At 41.8% G+C, this 23,918-nt stretch overlaps 1 protein-coding gene across 9 annotated transcripts in view; it reads right to left on the reverse strand.

Annotated features, from left to right (window-relative positions):
* MEIS2 (Meis homeobox 2) overlaps positions 1–23,918 on the reverse strand; it is a 124,307-nt gene that overhangs the window by 14,850 nt on the left and 85,539 nt on the right. For all 9 annotated transcript variants that reach the window (XM_075282932.1, XM_075282933.1, XM_075282928.1 and 6 more), the window contains exon 9: positions 11,325–11,401. In XM_075282932.1, the coding sequence (XP_075139033.1) occupies positions 11,325–11,401 (77 nt within the window). The remainder of the gene's footprint in view (positions 1–11,324; positions 11,402–23,918) is intronic.

The following is a 23,918-nucleotide window of genomic DNA, read 5'->3' on the forward strand; positions in this document are numbered from 1 at the left end:
TGTGGAATATGATGGCGTTATATAATAATAATATTGCCCCTGATCAGTAGAGCAGGGTACTAGTTGGCTAACAGCTACAATCTCTAGTTATGTTTTCAGACTCTGTAATGGGTCAGACTTACCTATAGCTGGCATTATGGAGACATTTTTCTTCTTTCTGGAGGAGAGCTAAATTTCTCCCAGGGAGCACTAACTATAAGACTCCCTACACCAGGTGAAGTCTCCATAAGGAGAAATAGTGGGGCAAATTCATCATGCCTTGTACGCCAAACCCTCAACTTTCACCAAAAATTGTGATTTTTTTTTTCTCTCTCTCTTTTATACCGACTTCGCCACCTTCCTGAAATGGGACATGGTGTGGGTGGGCCACCTGACAGATTTCAGATTTAAGATTTATTTGCACCAGTTTACTATCAGATGAGGGTAAGTTCACATGGGGTTTTTTTGTACCGGAATCTGAGGTGGAGGCCGCCTCAGGGTCTGGTCCAAAAGATGGGTAGCCGCGACTGAATGCCAGTGCAGTACATCAGCATCCAGTCACGTGCTCCACTCCGGATGAATGGGCCTAGTCTGGAGGAGGGAGTGTCTTCAGGCCGAATTGCGAGAAGAAACCGCCTGAGGAATGAGCATCTTGCGTCTTTTTCCGGCTTGTTCCAGCTCCAGGATAAAACACCTGAACGGCTACCATTGAAATCTTTTTGGTCAGGATTTTCCTGACCAAAAAACCCAGTGTGAACTTACCCTGAGATGCCCAATTTCAGGACAGGTGCAAGACCCACCATGTGCCTTCTCATAAATGAGGCGCATCTTTCAGCAGCACAAGGATTGTCAAGATCCCACCAGTAACACCTAGTCTAGTCAATTAACTAGAACACAACACAAACACATCATATACGGATTTAGGCCGGGGCCCAACGGGACGTAAACGCCGCGATTTGCCCGCAGCAAAGCAATGCAAGCAAAGGGGATGGGAATCATGTGAATCCCATGCCCACTTTGCTGAAGAAATCGCAGCGCGGACACGCTGCGATTTGCAAAGCCGTTGCGGCTTCGCAAATTGCAGCATGTCAATTATATCTACGGAAACGCCGGCGGCTTTCCTGTAGATATAATGGGAAGAGAAAGTACGCGGAAGAAAACTCTGTGAACTTTCTCTTACAAGTGCTGCGGAAAGAACTGCAATGTATTCACGCCGCGGTTCTTTCCGCAGCACATTATCACTGCGTTTATGGCCCGTGGGGCCTTAGCCTTAAAATGTTAAAAAAAATTACTTTTTTGTTTATTAAAGCATTATTTTTTGTTTTTGGGGTGGGGAAACAGCACATTGTAATTTACACGATACTCCAAATTACGGAAATAGGCTTTATATGACCATAGAACTTCTCAGTCTATATCATTCAGACATCTTGCTCCTTATAGGAAACGTGTCGCAGCCCCTTTATACATGTCATGTCTTGCCAAAAACCATTATTTCAATACAATTACACACAAAAACTGGTGTCACTGCTTTGATAGAAAGCCCTAAATCAGTCTGTAATGTAATTTAAAGAGTTATATCTCCAGTCCCTCAACAAGACTGTGTTAGTTTTTTAGGATTTTCTAAATGGTCCTCAGTGCTATGTTAATAGGGGACTGTCTGAGGGCAATCGGAGGCGTAATCTATGCACCTGTATTATTAGATTTCAATTCCTATCATTTCTCCTGGGTGCCACTTCCCAGGTGGCTCTGGGGAGGCAGATGGTTCTTGTTGCTGCATTTATAGAGGGTTTTGCATAAGATTCGTACCCGTGGTGGAGAAGATAGCAAGGCCTGGCTCCATCATTCCTGATAGTTTGCATATCAATCTGATTTGCATACAACTGGCCCTCTGCGACACTGATTGATGGATGGGCCTTGGAACAATGACCGGCTGAAACTTATTTCGGAGCGTTACTGTATTGACATATTGGTCAAAATCTATATAGAAAATGTGCCAAAAGTGAATTATTTTAGAGGTTTCGGTGACAAAAATAGTGGCCGTAAAAATTAAGACAGAATTTATATAAATTTTGTACTGTATTAATATGACTGAATAGAACTTTTTCATTGTATTTTATTCCTTTATATGAAGCACCCCCTTTTAAAAAATAACTAGAAATTGAAATTTTGGGTGACCTGATAGTAGATTTCTTTTAAACGGACAGAGCAAAGTAAAATTTGAAAAAAAATACAAAAAAACCTAAACACCTGCCCACGGAAACAGAGCAATTACAGAGTGCAAGCTTTGAAGAGATGAAGGTGAGTGTGCATGTCCTCAGCCTTTCTATAGCCCTTATTAGCTGTGAGGAAGATATTTTTCGAGGTCTCTGGGAGAGATCTCTGGGCCAGATGTTACCTGTCCATCAAGCTGCAGAAGTGGACAAGTAGGCTGGAAGGGAGCATGTCAGCGCTTTGATCTGGGATAGAGGAACGGCTGATTTATGGAGTGGAACTCTGTTCATCCGTTCTGTTTTACTTTCTGTCCTAAGGCAGAACCACATATTGCAGAGAGAAGGGAAGAGAGAGGTAGGGAAAATGCACCGTTCTTTACAACATCAACAAGCTCTGACAACTGAAACAGGGTTTTTCTTGGCCTTAACAAAGCTCGCAGGCATATCCTTTGATGCTCCTGTTTTCCCCCTTGTGCTTGCTCTCTCTCTTTCTCTGTTCAACATACTACTCGCTGTTTAATTCAGCTCTAGTAAATGGAATGGACTGTGGCCAGCATGCCTGGGGCATAAACACACCTGTGTGTTCAGGATGTCAGCGCATATGGGAGTGGAGAAGATACAGCCAGGTCATTGCTAGCTTTACCTGGACAGTCTGTCTTCAAACAAGTCCTAGCTCTGCTTGTCCTGTTTTCTGCCTTTTATCACTCTACTCTGGCACTGCTGCTTTTCATTGAGGTGTTTAATAGGCAATGCTTCATGGGAAAAAAAGATGCAAATTAGCTCTTCTCCAGGAGAAAGGTAGCAGTCTCTCTAGTGCCACCTACAGGTAGCTACCATGTAAGTCAATGTCAGACCCATAAAAGAGTCTTGGAACAGACCAGACAGCAATCTGTAATAGCGGTTTGTAATTACTTGCCCCTCATCATAAAGAAAAGAATCCTAGCTGGCTAATGGAGATGCCTATAGGTATGCCTTATACAGGGAGGGGGGAGTAGATAGGCTGGGACATCAACTATTCTCAGTAGTGAATGCAATGGTGGCACTGGGATGTTATCTATATAGGGGTTATCTTTTATTGTAAAAAAAAAAAGTAACCAAAATTCTTAAAATATATGTTTAACATAAAACCCCAATGTGTCTGGTGACACATTCCCTTTAACTACACTGTGCCACAAAACTTTAACTTGTCTCTTCAGAGGTGGGACAAGTTCTGTTAGTGCCCAAGGCAAGGATTTTAGGATTTGCTCCATCAACCTTGGTCCCTGAAGTTCCTCTACTGTCCCCATCTTCCCCGCTCTTAGGCCCAGTTCACATCTGCGTTCAGTATTTCGTTTGGGCTATAATGGAGTCCGCGTGGTTTCCGCATGAAACACACAGAGAGAAAAGTGAGAAAAGTGCTGCTTGTAAGTACTTTTCTCTCCGCATGATTCGTACGAACACAGAGCAGAAACCACACAGACCCCATTATAGTCTATGTGGTCCATATGGTTTCTTATCTAACTGCTTTTTAATTTGTATAAGTTTACGTTTGGGGGGTCCCCAAGTGGACTCCCCAAATGGAATACCGAATGCAGATATGAACCGGGCCTTATATATTAACCTATTCTGGAGGAATTCTGTACCCTCACCAATGTTTCAAGGGGAGCAGCTCAATGTACCCCAGAACTGTGAATAAAGAATCCAATGGGTTGCATAAAGTAAATAGGCCCCTCTGCGTGCTGATGGCCCAAAATGATCTGAACAACAATTTGGGCATTGGAAATGTCCCATATATTTTTAGACATTGCACATGTAATATTATTCTGCACCATTAGTATCAACCCAAAGACCATCCATAGATATGTCGATGGATTTATACAGGTTAAAGGTGACCATCACACCCAGATGTTATAGGTCCATTGTTCTCTTAGTCAATGACCATTCTAATAACCAAGATTTTTCACACCCTTCTGGTCACATTCCCAAGATGCTCAGACCATAAGACAATACTGTCCTCAATCTTCTTCGAGTCAGGCAGCCACTTTGCAGGCCCATATAAGCATATAGCAGGATTATTCTATATTATGTACACCACCATATGGACAGGAGATGGCACAAGTGTAATATTAGCTCATCCTCAGGGTAAATGAGAGACAATTAGAATAACCTGTAAATGCAATGCATGAACAAGGGGTTAAAGGGCTGAATAGCGGTCAGCACTTCCTAATGTCCTGCACAAATGGTAAGGGGCAGATCCAGAAAGCACATTAAATAAAGGTGGAAGCATTCAAGTGAATCGATTAGTCTGGCTTAGTACCAGCTGGACAATGGTGCCAGGTCCCGGGGGCCGTGGTTTCTCTGCAGGGTCTTAACCTTGAATTAAAGAATATGTGATAGCTGTAAAGAGGCCAGAGTTTTTGCAAGCAGCGTGGGCAGCTCTTCTATCCTCACACAGGACGCTCTGATCAGCACGGGGACAAGCCGCCGCCAGCACCTGTGTGATTTCTGCAGAGGGGGTGTCCTATCTTTATGTGTGGTCGTGAAGGAGCAGTAAATATGAACAGGGGCCTATTAAAATTCTGCCTGAGTCTAATAGGATAGTTCACCAGTTCAATAGGAGCAGAGGCGCGCAATGAAATATTAAAACAACTATAATATTTTAGTAACTTAAAGGTCAGATGCGTGGCTAATGAATCGGCGGCGTTAACCCCTAGCGATCCCCAGTCCATTTCAGCCAATGGCAGTGAAAGGGTTGGATTGTTTTCGCTTCTAACTAGGCTGAGTAATCCCGCGCTGTACTTTAATTTGGTTTTAATTTTATGGGCCTCGCTTTAACGGCATGCCTTACAGACCTTTATTCCTTACAGGAACAGTTACCTCATAAACACAAGATCCGCCGCTTCCTATACACTTCGCCTTCCACCTTAAACTGCATTTTCCCCTCTCTCTCCTTTTCTCTTCCACTTTTATTACTATGGCCTTTTCCATTTTTTTCTGCTCCAAGCCTGGGACACAAATCTCGCTGCTATTGCAGTGTGTGACATCTCCGCTCGTTTGCCGCTGCTCATTAACAAACAATACTGCTGTGAAATTGGTTTAATGACAAAGTAATAAAATTGCTATTCTGCTCACAGAGAGCCCGAGGCATTCTGAGGCAGGCTCTGGGTGCCAAGATGCATTAAGCTGCTTATTCGTAAAACAGGGAATCATCTGGTTCTAACCTCCCCTCCCTGTATACATTCTGCCTTTCATCTCCTGATAAAAAAAGATGTATTTTCATAGGTATTTCTCCGAGTCTATATATGAGATTGTTAGAGAGCAGGATTCTCTGGGTGAACATTGGCCTCACCCTTACACATGATGCACAAACATCAATCCAGGGCACTAATGTCCTTCACAATGCAATGTACAGGAATGTTCTCATGCAACCTCATTGGTACCCCCCAGCTGCTGAATCCGACTATCAACTCCAGACAAGTGGTGTGGCACAACCCGGAGGGACTACATTCAAGCTCCTTTCCATGAACATAGGCGATAAAAACAACATTGATCTTATTGGACAAATTTCCAGTTGTGCAGATCATTGTCACATCATAGATGCTTGATGGTCTAGATGGAACTCCAATAGTCTACACACAGGGGTCATCCTGGTTCATGGATAGTCAGTGGTGGCCATTGTACTCAAAAGGAATTATGGACTTGTCGCCTTAGTTAAAAAAGACCAGTCACTTCTCCTAGTAAAATATTGTATTCTTCATATAATAATCCATGAAACGCTCATTGGTTTTACTTTGTATTATGTGGTTCCTCTCTTATTTACCCTAGAATTTCTTAATAAATTGACAGCTGGCTGTTCCTATTCTCGAGGGGTGTGGACAATGTCAGACAGTGCATAGATAACCCTCCCCCCCCCCCATCGTTTTTATGAAGAATAACAGAGGAATATCGAACATAGGTTCCGGAATTCTTACAATTATTTACTTTCACAGTCAGGAGAGATGACATTTATTTTAATATTAATAGCATAGAATGGAAAATCTTCCCCAAAATAGCAAATTTGAGTAGCTGAAATCCAGAAGCCCAATCCTTATCTATCCTGCTATCGGTGGAGAGATAGAAGACCCTTCTGCACATTTGATGGTTGGCTGATGCAGATGAGATTGGAAGGTTCAGCTGTTCTACATCTAATGTGTATGGCCAGCCAGCTACTATCAGATATCCTAAACTACTTGTAGAAGGCACAGACAGAGTTGGACTTTGCCCAACAAATACATTTACGTCACCTGATAAATACAGAAAGGAAACTTACGTCAATGAATGATAGACAGAGAAAAGGCAGTACAATAATAGGGGCTTTATAAATGGACTATGTTCTTAGTGGTCTTAAATGATGTCAAAGTCAGAGCTCCATAGATCTGAAGTCAGGTGTGTGGTGTGAGATAAACTGCTTTTAGACACTGGACAGTGGCTTATTCTCCCAATTCAGGGCGCTTCTGATGCATGCATATGTAAAGGGTAGAAGAAGTTGGGAGGAATAGCTGACCACCAACAGCTTTATGCTTTGGTACAAAACAAAACTTCCATTAAGGAGACCTTCCACCTCCTCCACCATCTCCAGTTCTTTGTATCCTATCATAGATATAAGTCCACTGATTTGGAGCAGTCGAGACTTTCTGTAGTCCCCTCCGTTCCTGAGCAATCATTGCAGTTTTGGTGCCTGATATGCCAATTAAGCTCTATACTGTCAAGTGGGTGGTGGCAGACAGGGCCAGAATTGTGAGTTCTCTGATGCTGACTAAAGAACCGGAGTACTAAAGTATTTGGTCGAAGGTTCTCTTTACTCATATAGACTTTAGTAAAAGTCAGTGTCTATCTTCCAAGCTCCTCAACGAAGCTAAATCTACTCTGTACTACATAAAATGAAATGTAAACCCCAAACCAAGAACCTTTTTTTCCAAAAAGACACGCGCAGGCAGTAAGAAAAGGGTAGGGGACTTTATCAGAGTTTGGCTCACCTGTAACCCTTTCACACTCTTTTCCGGCCCCTAATCACTCATTATCTCTGGGTGATTATTAGCTGCCAATCTCCTGCACAGTTTTAGTTCCTGGGACTGTCACCTTTAACCAGAATGAAACCTCAGTTTGCTCCCTGCTAATGTGACTGATATCTTATCACCACAACTTAGGGAGAGTTTCAAATCTCTTGTTTACCTCGAAAGGTGAAGGAGCGAAGGAAGACAAACAGACTTTGGCATTGTTTGCAGAATACTCATATGTTTGTGCATGTACATACCCTGATATTCCTATATTTCTATCTATGTAATTATATGTTTTTAGCACTTTGTAGAGTGTAACCATATCAACTGGCATATCCTCTCCTTCTACATGGTGGGTGTGTTCACTATATGTGCTAATTAGCAAATAACCACAAGCATGCTGGGAACTTATGTTCTTGATAAAGCCATAACTATATGATGTCAGAGGTTAAATGCGATAGAAAATACACACATGAACTATAAAACTTTCAGTAGCAAAGGTCTCTCATAAGGTCTTATGTGTGATGTATACAGCAGGAGACATTTGTATACATGTATCACCTATGTAAATAAGTTCATTTGTAGAACCAGGACTACTATAGAATAAAAAAGTTTAGAGGTTTTCTCTTTTATTGTAACTGCAAACCCTAAAGCGGTGTATGTATAAAGGTGCCCCTATATCTTCAATAAATTGGGCAAGAGCTATCTCTCCTTATTCCCTAATACACATATGTGCTTGGCTTGGATGAACATGTATGTGTTTTCAGTGGAGAGATTGGGGTAAACTGCTTTCATAGGTGAAAAGAATCGGGTGTTGAGATTTAACATTCCCAATCCTTCTTTCCCCCAATATCATCTGTCGAGGGAAAGTCACAAGTACCCATACTCTTTCTTTTCCGCAATATGATCTGTCAGGGATAAGTCACACGTACCCATACACATAAGGTGGTTCAGTGTTACCTCCTGAAATTGGAAAGCTCAGAGAATTTTTCAGTGATTTGCATGGGGGCCTTAATAGTGGCCATTTTTATCTAGCCCTGGACAAACCCAGTAATAGCATGTATTATATAACACTGGATAGTTAGAAAGACCTGGTGTCTTAATATAGTTACTATTAGGGTTGTGCGATCAGGATCAGAAAATATCGGATTCCAATGGGCGATCGAGCAAATTTCACGATCGTGATTGGATGGAAAATGATTGGAAATTGGATTTTGAAATCTCAAGATCGGCTCAACCCTAAAAGTGACTTTTCCCATTGATAAACATTGACTAGGGTTGAGCGATCGGGATCGGAAAAGATCAGATTCCGATCGGCGATCGAGCGGGATCAGCTGGAAAATGATCGAAAATCGGATTTTAAAATCGATCCTGAAATCTTAAGATCGGCTCAACCTTAGGTACTATCACAGCAATATTCCGCTCAGTAATTGTAAGGAAAATCAGGAATGAGCCCAAAGTCAAAAAGAGGTTAAAATCTTCCATTAAAATTTTAGGTAGCAAATACTGGTGCAAAATACTGACCAAAACACGTCCATGTGAAATTGGTGGTAGTATAACCTTGGCAAACCGTACAAGTCCCCCCGGGAAGCTGTCTAAGCCAGCGACACTATCACATTTATAAAGTTTACTTCCATATCTACGCCCGGCATTCACTCTAACACAAGGCTTTATGATAAATGTAATACAGCCGTGATTATGAATTGCTCTGATATATATGGACAGGATAAAATAAACTTCCAACATTCCCATTTGGATTGACAAATGTTCTGATAAAACCACACATATCACATTCACATAATCTTGTTTATATCTCCCTATATTGAAAATTGGATTTTTATATTGTCAAATTTTCCAGACAGGAAATAAAAAAGACACGAAAACAAAAGCCCTAATAGAGCATTCCCAAGTCCCAAAAAGAGATAGATCTGTTGGCGAGGAAGCGCCTCTGCTTATCCTCATACTACGTTATCAGTCTCTTCTCTAGGTTAGCAGTTTATTTCTACATTAATCACGTTGACAGAAGCAAGGCAACTCAATTTTCTGGCTCTCTAGCTAGGCACATCACTTTCTGTACCGCACTCAGCATGGAAACGGCTGCATCTAAGCTGTGGTTACTGGTTTAATTGAAATGCTATCCACACTATAGGGTGCATTAAACTCTGATAACAGCAGTTCCTGTGGCCAACTTAAGTAGCTTGAAAAAAAAGCGGTAAAAAAAAAAAAAAAAAATTGCCCAACTGATAAGTCAGACAAACCGGCTAATTCTCCGAGCGTGTCTCTCATTGTGATCCGTAAAAAATGGGGGGGAAAAATGAATCAGAGAACCACGAAAATCAATTGACCCGCGGGTGGCTCATCAGGAGCTCAGCCTGATAAAGCTAACGGCTTTGTTGGTGTCTGCCTGCCTGCACACCACAGATAGAGCACTTTGTAAATGAACCTGCTTTGATAAATATATTAAGGGAAGCTGTGAATAAAAGGCGAAGGTTTCTCATTTGTAAATACAGAGCCGGCTACATGGAATTAGAATGATAAAATAGAGTCCCATGTAATTAAGTTTGTATTAGTACTGAAATCCGTGCAAATACTCTCCCCGAATTCTGAAAGAGAACTGTCGTTTCAATTAATCTGAACATCACCCCGGAATGTCGGGAACAAAATTAAGCCTGTGATAAAAACCGGGGCCTGTATTTTGATAAGTAAATCCAATATCATTTCTTTGCGGCTCTGATCGTTGTCTGAAAATCCTGCAGCTTCTCTGCCTCCCCCTCCCCAACCCTCCCTGTGTCTCTCTCATCCAGCCCTACAGTCAGGGCTAATCCACACAGAAAGGTATCGCTCTAAAGCTGGCTGTGAAATATCAAAGCAGGTCGTGTGTTGTCAAGATGGGCCAAGAAATCACAAAACACAAATCACAGCAACCTGCTCCGAATCCTCTGAGCCCCCCCCCCCCCCCCCCGATGTCCCACTCAAGACCTCTCATAACAACATACATAGACCTAGCAGGGGTCTGCCTAGAGAAGGCGGCAAGTCATACGTAGGGGATATAGGTAAAGCAATTATGGACTCCATCTGCATTAGATGTTCTGCTAATTGACTGGTTCCAGGTGACTTCATGACCTTATGAACAAATTAAATTATATGTAACACTTGGGGAAAGTTCAGGGCAATACGAAATAACCAGAAACTCAAAATAGTCAAGAATAAACACAATTAATAGAAAAGATTGGAAGCGAACATGAGTGACGCCATTATACAAGAATAAATAATATCGACTCGATACATCCACTCAATTCCTAGTTTTAAATTCAGCAAAAGCCAACCTCGATCATGAAATTTACCCAATGTGTGTCAACGCTTGGTTAAACCATTTGGTGGATCGCAGTATTTGGAATTTTACCTAGTCTACTCTACCGGAGCCATTTCTAGTGCTGTAGTATATCCATGATGTGTTTTATTTTAATACATAAATTGCTGGTCAAGGCTAAGTGGGAGTATGAAGCGCTTCCAGATGATTATGAACACTGAGGTTCTCTGAAATATAGAAGCTGAGAGCCCCTGCTGTAGAAAGCATAAATCAGCTTGTTAAAAGGCAACACCAAGTAGCTTTTAATCAAATGTCACAGACTGCAGCATTATGATTTTCCTCCCTCATTAAAAACACAGCCATTGAAAGCATTATTGGAGCACTAGAAGAATTGCATCTGCTGTCCTCCACTGCACACGTCACCGGCCTCTCTCATCTGTGTACATATGAGGCAAGAAACCCTGCACAACCAACGCTATACAGAGACAACGCAACTTGCCTAAAGATGGAGTCAGACAGAGCAGAATTGTTAGCGGTATCATTACTGACCAGATATGGCACTGGTTAAGCTTTAACAAAAAAATTGAGCTGCACTACCAGACTCAACCTGCAAACAAGGGTGGCCCTGTTTCATAAAACACTGTAAACCAGACCTACTGTTCTAATTATGTAACTTTCTAAAAAATATTCTACCTTTTACTGAACAATAAGCCAAAAAATTCCCATGTGGGGGACACAAGGATATGGAAGTGTAGTGTAATATTTTTGGATGCGTACCCTTTTAGATGGAATGGAGACACAACTACTTACCAGTTATTTACTTGCAATATAGTCAGCCCTGTGTCTTGTGCTAACTGTTTCTTCTGTTCTTCTGAAGGGTATGGATGCTGTAAGAGAAGAAGGACAGAACTTTAGTGCTGAAATACTCTGTGATGCACTTAAAAGGTAACTAGACTGTAAGAAATTATTGTCAAAACAGCAACACATTATGTACAGAGGTTGGTGATCTTCATCAGTCCCTTAGACAGTGGGGAGACCACTGTTCCCTTCAAACAGGGGGTAGAGGACATACCCATTCTTGAAACCAGTGGTGGTCCCAGCAGTGGTCACTTAATACTTATTTTGTATCTCTATAGGATATTCATTTCTGCACGTGAGAGTAACTAGACTAAGAAGTTATTGTCAGAAACACCAAAAAATTGGGTACGGTGCTTGGCTATCTTTGTCAGTTCCATAAACTTTGAATAGGGTAAGCACTGCTCCATTGATACAGAGGACATGGGACCCCCATTGTTGTGGTCAGTGGAGGTCCCAGCAATGGCCAGACACTTAAACCTAAGGGTTCCCATAGACAATGCAAACTGTCCACTAGTAAGCACATGTACTTGATATGCTGCATCGGTACTTGCTATTGTCCAGTCGCAGGCCAACACCAACCCCTTTTTGGTCAAATTAAGCTCTCATGTTCGGATTGATAGCATGATGTTAATAGAATTTTTAATTTCGTGTTGCTGTTTGACCCCTCCCCAACTCCCTACCTAGATTAAAGTTGACACTGAATGTTTGGCGGACGGCTTTGTAGTATGAAAAATGACTGCACATCTTTGTGTACTCCATGCCCAACGTGGAAAGAAACACAAGCCCGTACAAAGACTAGCCATAAATCAGAGTTCAGAAAGTGGGGCAGTCGGTCTCCTTACCGCTCCTATGACATGGTTCTGTGAAAGGGCACCGGAGTCCCATCCCTTGTGTTTGCACTGCGCTGTTTACACAGGCTGGAATGCTCCATTGCCATTACATTAGCCCAAGTCGAACAATAAATATCATCCATTCAGCACCAAGTAAACTTTTTTCCGCTTCTATGAAGGAATTAGTAAGGATGGGCTTAAAGAACAGCAATACAATGGGTTACATGAGTCCCCCCTTCCAAACATAGCCGGATAGGAACTAAACCAACAGCTTATTGTTTGTGTGCCAAATGCATAGATATTGGGGCTTGGAGAAAAGAAAGAGGCACTCGGATGCAATTTGTGATGCAGAGCTGGGTGTAATAGTATATAATTGTGACTAATGACATAGAAGGGTTTTTGCCTGGTACATATTGGCAGTCGTCAGATCACCGGGCGCTGGAGTGGGGAGGCAGGACAGGGTTAATTCTGTTTGTATGTATACCACAGGCTTTTAATATTCTGCAAATGTTAACACAGAAAGATGATAATGCCAAGTTAATATGGGTTAAGGATAAAATGAAAATACATTTTTTCTGATTGCTGGGTGCTGACAAATTTTTGGCTTCCTCAGCAGCCTCTCTATTGAATCCATGTAATTACACCCAGGCTTTCCCCCCTGTATGCCCCCCTCGCTGCTCCTCCTCTCCGCCTGCCCATGCTGCTAATGACCTCCTCACTGTTATCAAAACCACTAATAGTTCTGGGCCCAGGGAAAAGCACTGATCAGGGCATATTGGGAGGCTCGGGGTAATTTGCATGGGGCTTGCACAGTCCGCTCACACTCATCTTGTCCCATCAGTGCTTGACTGTCAAAGGCTGTGAACAGCCTGTGTGATAAATGCTACCTCTAACCCATAGACCCGCTCCCAACAATGCCACTGCCACCTATTCTCCTGGCGGTAATGGAGATAATGAATGAGCTCTGACGAGAAACCCGGCTCATCACCATCCCAGGGTGGCTGGGAACAGAGTGCCTCCAACTGCATGGAGAAAAGGCGCCTTAATTGGCTGAAAACATCATTTAAGGCAAAAAAGGGGGGGACGCGGTATGTTAATTTCACCCACTGAGACTGTGCAAAGCTGTTAACTAGTTCTGTGCTCCATGACGTGGACCTCTGCTTGATTCACTCTTTAATCCCTTTGATGGTGTGCACTCCTTAGTAGCGCTTTGGGGACTTCTTTGGCCTGTACTTTGTGCCCTATACAGAATGAACAGTGACACAGAAAAAGAATCGATGGCAAATTGATTACAGGCCCTGCCCCTCCTGGTGCTCGCTGACATCCTGAATACGGAGAGCACCAGGATTTACCCTGCAGTGCACACAAATACAACACCACTTTACAGGTTAGTAAACAGAAAGGTTGTCCTTGAGCAGAGATACATGGCGCTCTAATGGCTCCTCCTGACACGCCGGCCACCGAGCCACACTCATGTCACACCGTAATGAGCTCCGCAGCACAGACAAAGCAAAAATGGAGCTTTTTTTACTAGCCCTTTAAATAACAAATGAACTAACTATATCATGATAGCACATGTTATATATTACATTGGACTGAAAACCCGTGTTTAAGGTTAAGGCCGGACATACGGTATGTAGCTAAAGAACACTGCGGAAAAAAAAAGCCGCTAAATTGTATTTTACATCATCATCTCCCTCTTATATAAATCTATTGTGTTTCCAAAGATATAATGAACATACAGCGCTATTAAAAACACCATATACGTGTTTGAAAACGCGACTTTCCCGCAGTCTTTTTTCCCCTCAATGTGTAAATGAGACTAAAAAAAATTCTCATTGACTTAGCTGGGACTATAAAATATATTTTTCTTTCTACTGTGTTTCCGCAACATATGGCTTCAGCCTATAGGGGACTTGTTCGCATCATGAAATAAGATCATCTATTCATATAATGCTTCATTGTGCTGCTCCTCTTTTATTCCTCCAAGAAATGTATATATGAATTGACAAGTGGGCGTTACCTAATGAGGGGTGTCCCTGCATACTCTCACACTGTCCAACCAGTCCTGGCACTGTCAGACTCTTTAGGGACCCCATTGACAAAAGCAATGTCCAGTTTTTAATTTATTCATACATTTCTAGGAGGAATAACAGAGGAACGAGACAATGCAGAGTTACGAGAAACGATGCTCCAGAATTGTTTTATTATGGGTAATACGGGAATTTACTAAGTCAGAAGAGGTGACAGATTCACTTTCTGTTACAATCATGTAATGCTATAGAAGATGCCGGAGTATGGCAGAACATGGTCATGTGGAAACATAAAAATTTTACCAAGTCAAAATATCAGAAAAATATAAAATAATAATAATAATAATAATATACTAATTATAAATTATAATAATAATAGATTGTATAATGCCAGTTTCAATGCCTTTTTAGAAAAAAAATATGACGCGGCTTGTTATTAAAACATATTATAAACTGAGCATTTTTTTTTAATTTTTATTTTATTTTATGTATATATGTATTTAATTATTTATTTATTTACTTATTTTTACACATTTGGCGTATTTCCTGGGCCCTTGTGTCTTTTTGTAGGTGTTTTGCAATTGACATCCCCTATAGAAAAAAACAAAAAGTGACGAAAAAGTGAGGCAAAAAAAAACCAAAAAAAAAAAAAAACAGCAAAACTAGTTGTAAAAAAAACACATGAATTTTATGGCATTTTTTACAAGCTTATAAAAACCGCCACCAAAAAAAAAAAATTAGTGTTCCCTAGCACCTGTTCCTGTATCCTGTGCAGGATAATGTATAATGTGACATGACCAGAAGCAGAAGGCTGAGCAGAGATAACCAATTATGAGACTCCTCTGATTAGAAATCTAAGTGATAAGAGCAGATTTTATGGTGGCGCTTTATTATGGGATGTCTTCCTAGAGCTTCACTACTGTTACACAGGTATACAGCATATAGTTTATGATGAGCTTCTTACATTGTGTAGAGCTTTTGGGCCCCCTAAGGCTCCAGGGCCTGGTAGTGATTGCTTCCTCTGCACATCCTATAGCTACTCCCATGAATATAACTACATAGGCTTTATGCACACAACCATAGTTTTGGTTCCTATGCTCTCTGTGTTCGCTGATCCGTCAATATGCATAGCTCATGGACCCCATACACATGTCCTTAGGAACAGCGTTTAGCCAAAGCAACTGCAAAATATTGAGAAAGAAGTTCCATTTCTGCATCTCAGTCCATTCATTCAAGTATATAGGTCCATGGAAAACACGGATCGCACATGCTTGCCAATCTGTGTGCCATCCGTTACCTTTCTTATGGACCTATAGGCTGAGTTCAGATGGTTTTTTTTGGCCTGGAATTTGACGTGGAGGCCGCCTCAGATTCCGGACTAAAAAACAGTGCACCGGCATCCAGTTGCGGCACTCCGCTCCAGATTAGGCCCAAATGAATGGGCCTAGTCAGGAGGGAGCGTCTTCAGGCGAATGACCGTGGCTGATTCCGCCTGAAGAAAGAGCATGTGGCTTCATTTTTCCACGAGTGGGAACAAACCGCTTGCGGAAAAAAGAAATGACCGTCTACTATTGATTTCAATGGGAGGCATTTTTTTTGGTCAGGACTTTGAGGCAGATTCCGCGTCAAAATCCTGACCAAAAACCCCGTCTGAACTCAGCCATACACTGCCTATGGTTGTCAGCATGAAGATTTTTTAGGCAGATGCGCCACAAGGATTCTGAGAAAGCTGGGGGACACCTCTTGCGACAGATACATTTTCTTTGTCATACTATCACTCAGCTTTTCCAGAGACTGACATAACCGAGTGCATTTATTGACTGTTTTTGCAATCTTATGAGAACCTGTAGAAATACACACATAGTGCCTACGGCTCTCTAATATGACCGTGTAGGCCTCATTTCTACGCCTTGTTCTTGCTCTTCCAAATAATATCCTAATTATACTATATTACTCCCCATGCTACAAATTACCACATTCATTACTAGGAAGAGTTTTAGTAAGAAAAACTGGGCTGTAAATGTAAGTGTTTGTAGTCGCTGAGGTTGCTGCGCGGCCGCCTGGTAAATATTGACTAATACAGTAATTTGTATCACATGAACCTGACTGTAGTGACAAGCGCACAATGTAGAACATGTGAAAAGAAACTTCTGACAAACCCAGGTTAAACATCCTGCAGCAGAACGCTCACAGGAGTTCCTACGGTCTAGATCCTGGTAGCGCCTGAAGGGTTAACCTTGCACGCGCATGTGTGAAGAAATGTCAGGAGGAAGGCAGAACGATCGCAGCGAAAGAGCTGGTGTGGGAGGCCACATCTCATATTAGAGATTATAATGCAAAATATGGGAACACACGATCAGCGTGGGCGTAATTAAATTAATTAGCGATATAAAGCGCTCCGAGGGAAGTGTCTCCACACACAGAGGTATATGGATAAAACAGGTTTTAAATATTTAGTAGGAAGCCATCTGCTACATGCTGGTTTGTTCCTGAGAAATATAAATAAATAGATTTTATGGCTAAACCCTTGTGCATGTCCCTCGCCTCTGAAGAGGTTACATTTACCTCTCTAGGATGATGGGGTAGGTTGGGAGTAGAGGCGAACCTCTTCCGGATGATCTCCGCTGCTTGGCTAGATAGTACGTTCCTGTGGCTTAGGTGAGGCAGTAGTACTCGATGTGACTAATTATAATCCTAATACGTGCCGCTCGCACACAATCCAGCTGGCCAGACATCTGACATGACCACATGACTCATTCTTCATGTGATTTTCCTGAACATTATCCCAACTCTTTCGAAAGTATACAGACTTGTTCACACACGTGCTGTGCTGGTACACATGTAAAAAAGTTACATGTGGGTTTTTTGCTGTTGGTGAAAAGAAACCGTGGTTCCTGGGACCAACAGACTAAGGCCCCTTGCAGATGAACATGGCCATGGAAATACACAGATAGCGCACTTACCCATTCTTTTCTATGGGCCCGTACACATGAACGTGAATTTCACAGTCCAGTGCACAGGCCGAAGCTCAGGGCCGCTAAATATGAAGATGGTCCTATTCCTGCCCTATTTTGTGGCCCTATTCAGTCGTCTGCAATCGGCCTTAGGGTCCATTCACACGGAGGAAAATGGTGCTGAATTTTCTGCTAGCAGAAAAAGGAATCCATTGAAGTCGATGGGAGGCTTTTTTTTCAGTGCTGAATCTGACACGGATTCCACACCAAATTCAGCACCATTTTCCTCCATGTGAATGCACCCTTAGGCTGAGGCCCCACATTGCAGAAATGCAGCTTTTTTTGTTGCAGATTTTGTTGCATTTTTTTTGAGCCAAAATCAAGAGTGGATTGAGCAGAAGGAAGAAGTATAAGAACTTCCTATATATTCCCCATCCTCTTGTAGCCTCTTGGCTTTGGATTAAAAAAAAACTGCAACAACAAAAAAAACTCCGCTTCTGCAACGTGGGGCCTTAGCCTTAGGGTGCATTTATATGACCAAAGTGCAAAATGGAATGCAAAACCAGTCATTTTGCACATAAGGGGCGTCCGTTTTTACAGATTCCACATGTATTATAAGGCCGAAAATCAAACATGACCTATATTTTGTCAGTCCGTTACAACAGTCATGTGACGTCTGTTCTTCACTGTCATGTGAATATAGCAAGGTGATCATCCTCCATCTATACAGAACATATGCACACCCACTATGTGTGTAATAATGGCATTACAATGCAACTAAAGGACAAATTGTTATATGAGGTCTAATGGATCAACACATGAAAATAGACCCCAATGGTAATTTATTGCCCATAGGGTCCAATGGTGTGTTGAATCCTAGGCTCATTGCAGGACTCTTTAATACCCTAGTGGACCAAACTAACCCTAAGGTTGTCCATATAATTTACACTTGATATCCCTCTCAACTCCTCTACACACATGCATGCTCATGTTGAACGGGCAAGTGTTGTCAATGAAAAAGAGGAGCTAAGCGGCAACCAGACCTTTGGCAGTGGTTTATCTGCTTTGATAACAAAAGGATTGGGCATATTTAAGTCCAACATGCTCAATCTTTTTTTTTTTTTTCTCCATGAGTTGTCATCACCCCCACATGCATTAGATGGTCAGCAGGTCCCGCCATAACTATCAGTTTCACCAACCTTAGTCTAATGTGTATGGCCAAATTCAGGAATACAGAGGCACCCTAGGTCCCATACAGTTCTGATAATATTGTATTTTTCATTCACTGTTGAAAATGATAAGGGGGTCACATAGAAATCCTATACCTAGAGCTATTAAAAATGGCAACAGGCTCCAAAAAGTGCAGTGTAAAAATTGTAGTGTGTGAATACAATTTCTCACCCCATGTCTAGTGTCAGGGAAAAGATTTATCAGCCATGTTGGATTGTACCTGGCGGATAGCAGTATGACAGAGCTGTCTGGCAACCACGCACCTCACAAGACACTCATGTAATGGCCTTCAGATTCAGTCAAGCCAAGCATGCACATTATTGGAGATTGCCAGGTTGTCATGGCTTATCTGCCAGTCATCTTTATTTTATAGCCTACATATATACTGTATATACACACACATAGTGAAAGCTCTCTAGAATCCACCATTTCCTATGACAGGTTTCCAGTTCCACCACACATTGTGCATACCTCGCCTCCTCTTTGATACGACCACCCCCACTTTCCAGTGATATGTTGGGTGGCCATCTCAATACTGAGATGTTTACTGGAGAGTTATCTATAAATTTGCTCTTTTTTTTTTAATCCCACGTGATGTTTTGTGTCCGGTTTTCTGTTAATACCAGTAAGATGCTGATTTTTTTTCTTATAATGTTTTTCTAATTCTTTACCAGCCCGGAAATGGTAACCGCCATGCCTGAAAGATGCAACAAGAGCATGGAGGTTAAGCCATTATCCAATCCCAGGAGTTGCGTTATCACAAAGCCGTGCTGTAATGCCTCAGTACCTTTGCGGGAACCTGCTCTTTTAAAAGCTCATTACTAGAAACCCGCTTTTCCTCAAGGGCATTATGTGTCCAGTAGGCCTCATTTTAAGCATCTCAAACCTTCACTGTCAGACTATCGAAACGAGCGCTTTTATTTTTACCTAGGTCCACTTTCACTCAACTAACTGCATGCGGCAGCATTAACCCTTTGGAAACCCCTCCCTATTGATTAGGCCTGTCCTAGGAGACGGTAGTAGATAGTAAATTAAATCTTCACCGCGCGTGCTAACCTGATGATGAGGATCGACCTACAGTTCTATGCAAATCTGGTTTATGAAGCCAAAATTACATTTCCTAAACCGTGTCTGCAATCTGTAGGTGAGCATGACAAGCCAACATGGGATGGAAAAAATGGCACGTCAGAGGACAACTAGGAGTCTATATGTTCTACCCATATCTGCTGAGGTTTTGGTAGTTTTCTCCCTTGTCCTTGCCTTCATCTCCCTAGATTGTACGTGAATACTTTAGAACTTTTTGTGACTTTAATATTGATGACCTATCCTTAGATAATTATGTGATTGTTGGGAGTCTGACAATCAGGACCCTTGCCGATTAGCAATTTGCAAGGGCTGCAGTGCATAGGTCACATGGTACACAGCAACTCAGTCCTATTCAAGTGAATAGAACTGAACTGCAATGCGTACACAATGCATGGCGATGTGCTTGGTATTCAGTGAAAAAGCCACAGTGCTTACCTGAAGGCTTCAGCCAGCTAATCCGGGGTTCGGACCCCAGCGATCTCATATTGAGAATGTATCCTAAGAATGGGTTATCAATTTATGTCAAGTAAAACTCATTAAGGTGGCTATTTTTTTCAGGACATATAAAGTACAGTATATGATGATGTCCTGACTCTCTCCTAAGGGTAGATATTGGGCAAAGAAGCATTGAGCATGTTTAATACTAATCTGCTTAGTCTTCAAGAGAGATAAGCCACCACCCAATGCCGACAGCTACCTATTCTGTGTTATGTAAACTGGCCATACACGACTATCATCTCAATCTACCAATATCAGCAGGACCAACTAACCATCTAATGGACCCATCTCTAAGACTGGATGGCAGCTGTCCAATCCTTCGTTCTTAGGGACATTAGCTGCCACCAGAGCTGCCTGGTATCTGTTTTCTCCTCTCTCCCCTTTCAGGTTACATAGGTACTCGGCCAAGCTTAGAGCATGTTCATGTATATGGAGAGATTGGTGACAACTTTCTTATGTGTATGGCCAGCTTGAGACTGAGTCCCACTGAGTGCACTGTATACAGCACTATGGAATATGTTGGTGGTATGTAAATAGTAAGCAATTGCAGATGTATATGTTACTATTATGGCTGCATATTCCTTGTATAGGAACGAACCAGGTTTTGTCTTTCTCCACTGTAGGTCAAAAGTACCTAAAGTGGAAGAGCATGTTCTACGAGTAAAAGTGTCCAACCCAGAAACGTAAGGAGGCCAAACCCATACCCAAATATTATCTTTGTTTATGTTTGTGAAGTGAAGGAGACTCGGGTGCATTACAGGTCATTGATCTTTGCACTGGTCTTGGACTAGGGAGTTCATTAAACAGAAAGAAATGGAAGCGGGAAGTGTGAACAGGATGTAGGAAGTCCCGGAGGAGAATTCCAGCAGGAATAGACAGACCTATACATTAGCAACAAGATAACCCCAAGACACACCACAAGTGTCCACGACAATACACCAGTCAACAGTCCGCCATGTCACTGTAACAACTCCACTGCTCTTCAAGTTAATAAACCAGAGGATTTCCATCACACATCACACTACAGCACCTCTCCACTATCACCCAGACTCAACAGAACATCTGCAGCACCCAGTCACCTCCTGGCACAGGGCACAACACACAGGCCAAAGGTTCTGCCAGGGATCAGCAATAATCTAAGCCTCAGGCTCTGCCATCCTCCAGATAAGCTGCAGCTTCCCTTCAACTGATGAATGCTGAAAGAATCCAGCACCCAGAGGTGCTGAAAGAAACTGGGATGTCTGTCAGCAGTGGAAACCCTGGCAACTCTCAGACTAGCCTGACATGTCTAACAGACTCTTTCCGCCATGCTCATGCTATCATACTCTTTGTTCTATGCCATTAAGTAGCATTGCTTTATTCTGCGTGAGGATTTTCATTGCACAAGTCTCATATCATCATCTTCAGAGGACAGTTTCCTCCTTGTAGATCCAGTACTGATCTGGATATAAGGCGGTGTGCAGTGTAAGATGTGGGTGTGTAGCCTCCTCCTGTAAATGGGTTAATATTGTGCCTGAGTAGAGAGGCAGCAGCGTGAGAAGTGCTGAGGTTGTGCAATGTGCAGGCTCCAGGTGTCCCCGGGCAGCTGCTGAGTTCACTTCTCTCCTTTTCTTGATAAACCTATTCTGGCCTCCACTCCTTGACATCTTCTGCACAAGGTCCCCTCTATTATTCATCAGGGTTTCCTCCAAGATGTAACCCTCCATTAACCCTCCGAGGGTCAGACGACACACTGTGCTAATTACAAGAAAACAAAAATAACACCATCAAAAGGATAAAATGCCATCTTATAACTGGAGGCCGGATGGTAGGGATTTCATGGCACCGTGATAAAACTGTCCTCAGTAATCCATGGATAGTATAGGCAACGCTCAATATATATGAACAAGATGGTTCACCTATGGCAGATATCCTTAGGAAAAAAAATGCCTGTATCATAGTGTTTAGTAAACAATCATAAAGGGGAGTCATAGGACCAGATTTACTAATAGTTAGACAATCTAAACTTAAACAGGAAGTTTGAAAATGCACCAGATTTATCACAGTAACTGATGCTGGATGATAAATCTGTCCTATCTTTACACTGTCTAGTCTAAGTTTATACCTCCTTTTAGTTGGCTTTATTTTAAGGCAAAATTTTCCAACACAATTTTGCAACATCTTGGCACATTTGAGTAATATTCCTTTTTTATGAAAAGCCAAACCCACAGAAAGTTTGAAAAATTTTAGCCCAATAATGTGCCACATTTATGCCACTATCTAGATGTAACCACGATAGTAAATTTGGGTAAATAAGTGCAAATTTCCCATTTAACAGTGTATTATTTGGCCAACAAAAGTTGTATATAATATTATATTGCACTATAGACTTTGCAATAACACCTGATGTAAAAAACAACCATTAGGCTGAAGTCACACATTGCAGAATAGCTATGTGGTTGTTTTTTTTTTTGTTTTTTTTTTGTATATTTTGCAGCAGTTTTTTGAGTCAAGTCCTGGTTTTGGTTTAAAAAAAACCCAGAAAAATCTGCATTAAAAAACACAGCTTTTCTAAAATGTGTGATCTTAGCTTCAAAAAGACCACAAAAAATGCAACAAGATGCAGTTTGTGAAATAATGTGCTGTTTTATCCACGACTCACTCCTGCTTTCAATATAGTAGACGTACCATATACCATCGCACTGTAAACAAGGACATTTCTCAGCTCCTTGTCCCAGCATGCACTGGAAAGGTTAGAAATGTAACCATTGCTTGGGGTGTTATTGGTAGATAACACACCCAACATTTTGTATTTTTTAATTACTTCAGGAGGGTGGATGGTTTCCAGCATTAGTCAGTCTCCCAAATTTTAGATCAGGCCAGGACATGGAAAAATTTCATTGACCTTTGACCTCACTGCGCCTTTCCTCCTATTGGGTGCTTGCTAAGTGTCAGCAGAAGGTCAGATGTCAGCCTAGAGGAACAGAACTAACAAGCAACTAAAATAACTTTTGAGCCAACCCAAAATAAATAATACCGCCTTTTAGTGACTAGAACTAGACCGTATACACAGATGCTCATTTTACCAGCATAATATAATCACGCTGCGAGTATATCTGGCTCGGTTTGACAATTATATATGTAAATCCAAATAAAATAACGAAGCAGAAGACCCAGACGGCAATGATCTCCTATTGTATCAGACGGAGTGCAGAATTTGCTTAAACTACAGATTTTTTGAAGACTCAGAAAGGTTAATCTGATTATGGTTAGAGGCTAAACCTACTAAGCAGAATGAGTGTTGCAACATATGTTCCAGTAGACTGGTAGATGAAAGAGGATCTTCTAGAGGCCTACAGGCTGTAGGGTTCAAGTTTAGCAATTAAAGGGAATGGACACTTTACGGAGAGAATAGCATGGCGGCTTTGTATCTTTTTTTTAGTTATGGCCATTGATTATGCCTTGCACAATCTAACAATGTTTTACTGCACTGAAGGTGTGAAAAGTCACTGATGACCTTTTAGATAGTACAGTAGGTGATGTAGCAACATGCTCATGCTGTGTACGTATGCAGTATATGGAGGTATGGATACAACATGGACTACGATGGTCTTTAGTATGAAACACTTTTACGGATTGTGTAGTTACACAGGATTCTTTAGGGTCATATTTAAGATATGGGTAATATGGACGCCTTAAACAGTCATGCGCTTGATGGTTGATTGTATAGAGTCTGTGGGATTGTTACGAGCTTCCGTGTTCCATCTGCTTTCAAAGGGAAGAACTCTCGGTCCGTTGGTTTTCATCATGCCTACTCTTTTTGTTCTTAGGAGAGATAACATATCTGGAAGATGATGCCTATTCCCCTCTTCCAATTCAGAACACATGCAGGATCAGATACACCAAGCATGCTTATGGATAGGTGAGTCTGGAGGA

This window comes from Leptodactylus fuscus, chromosome 7 (assembly GCF_031893055.1).
Source record: "Leptodactylus fuscus isolate aLepFus1 chromosome 7, aLepFus1.hap2, whole genome shotgun sequence".
Lineage (NCBI taxonomy): Eukaryota > Metazoa > Chordata > Amphibia > Anura > Leptodactylidae > Leptodactylus > Leptodactylus fuscus.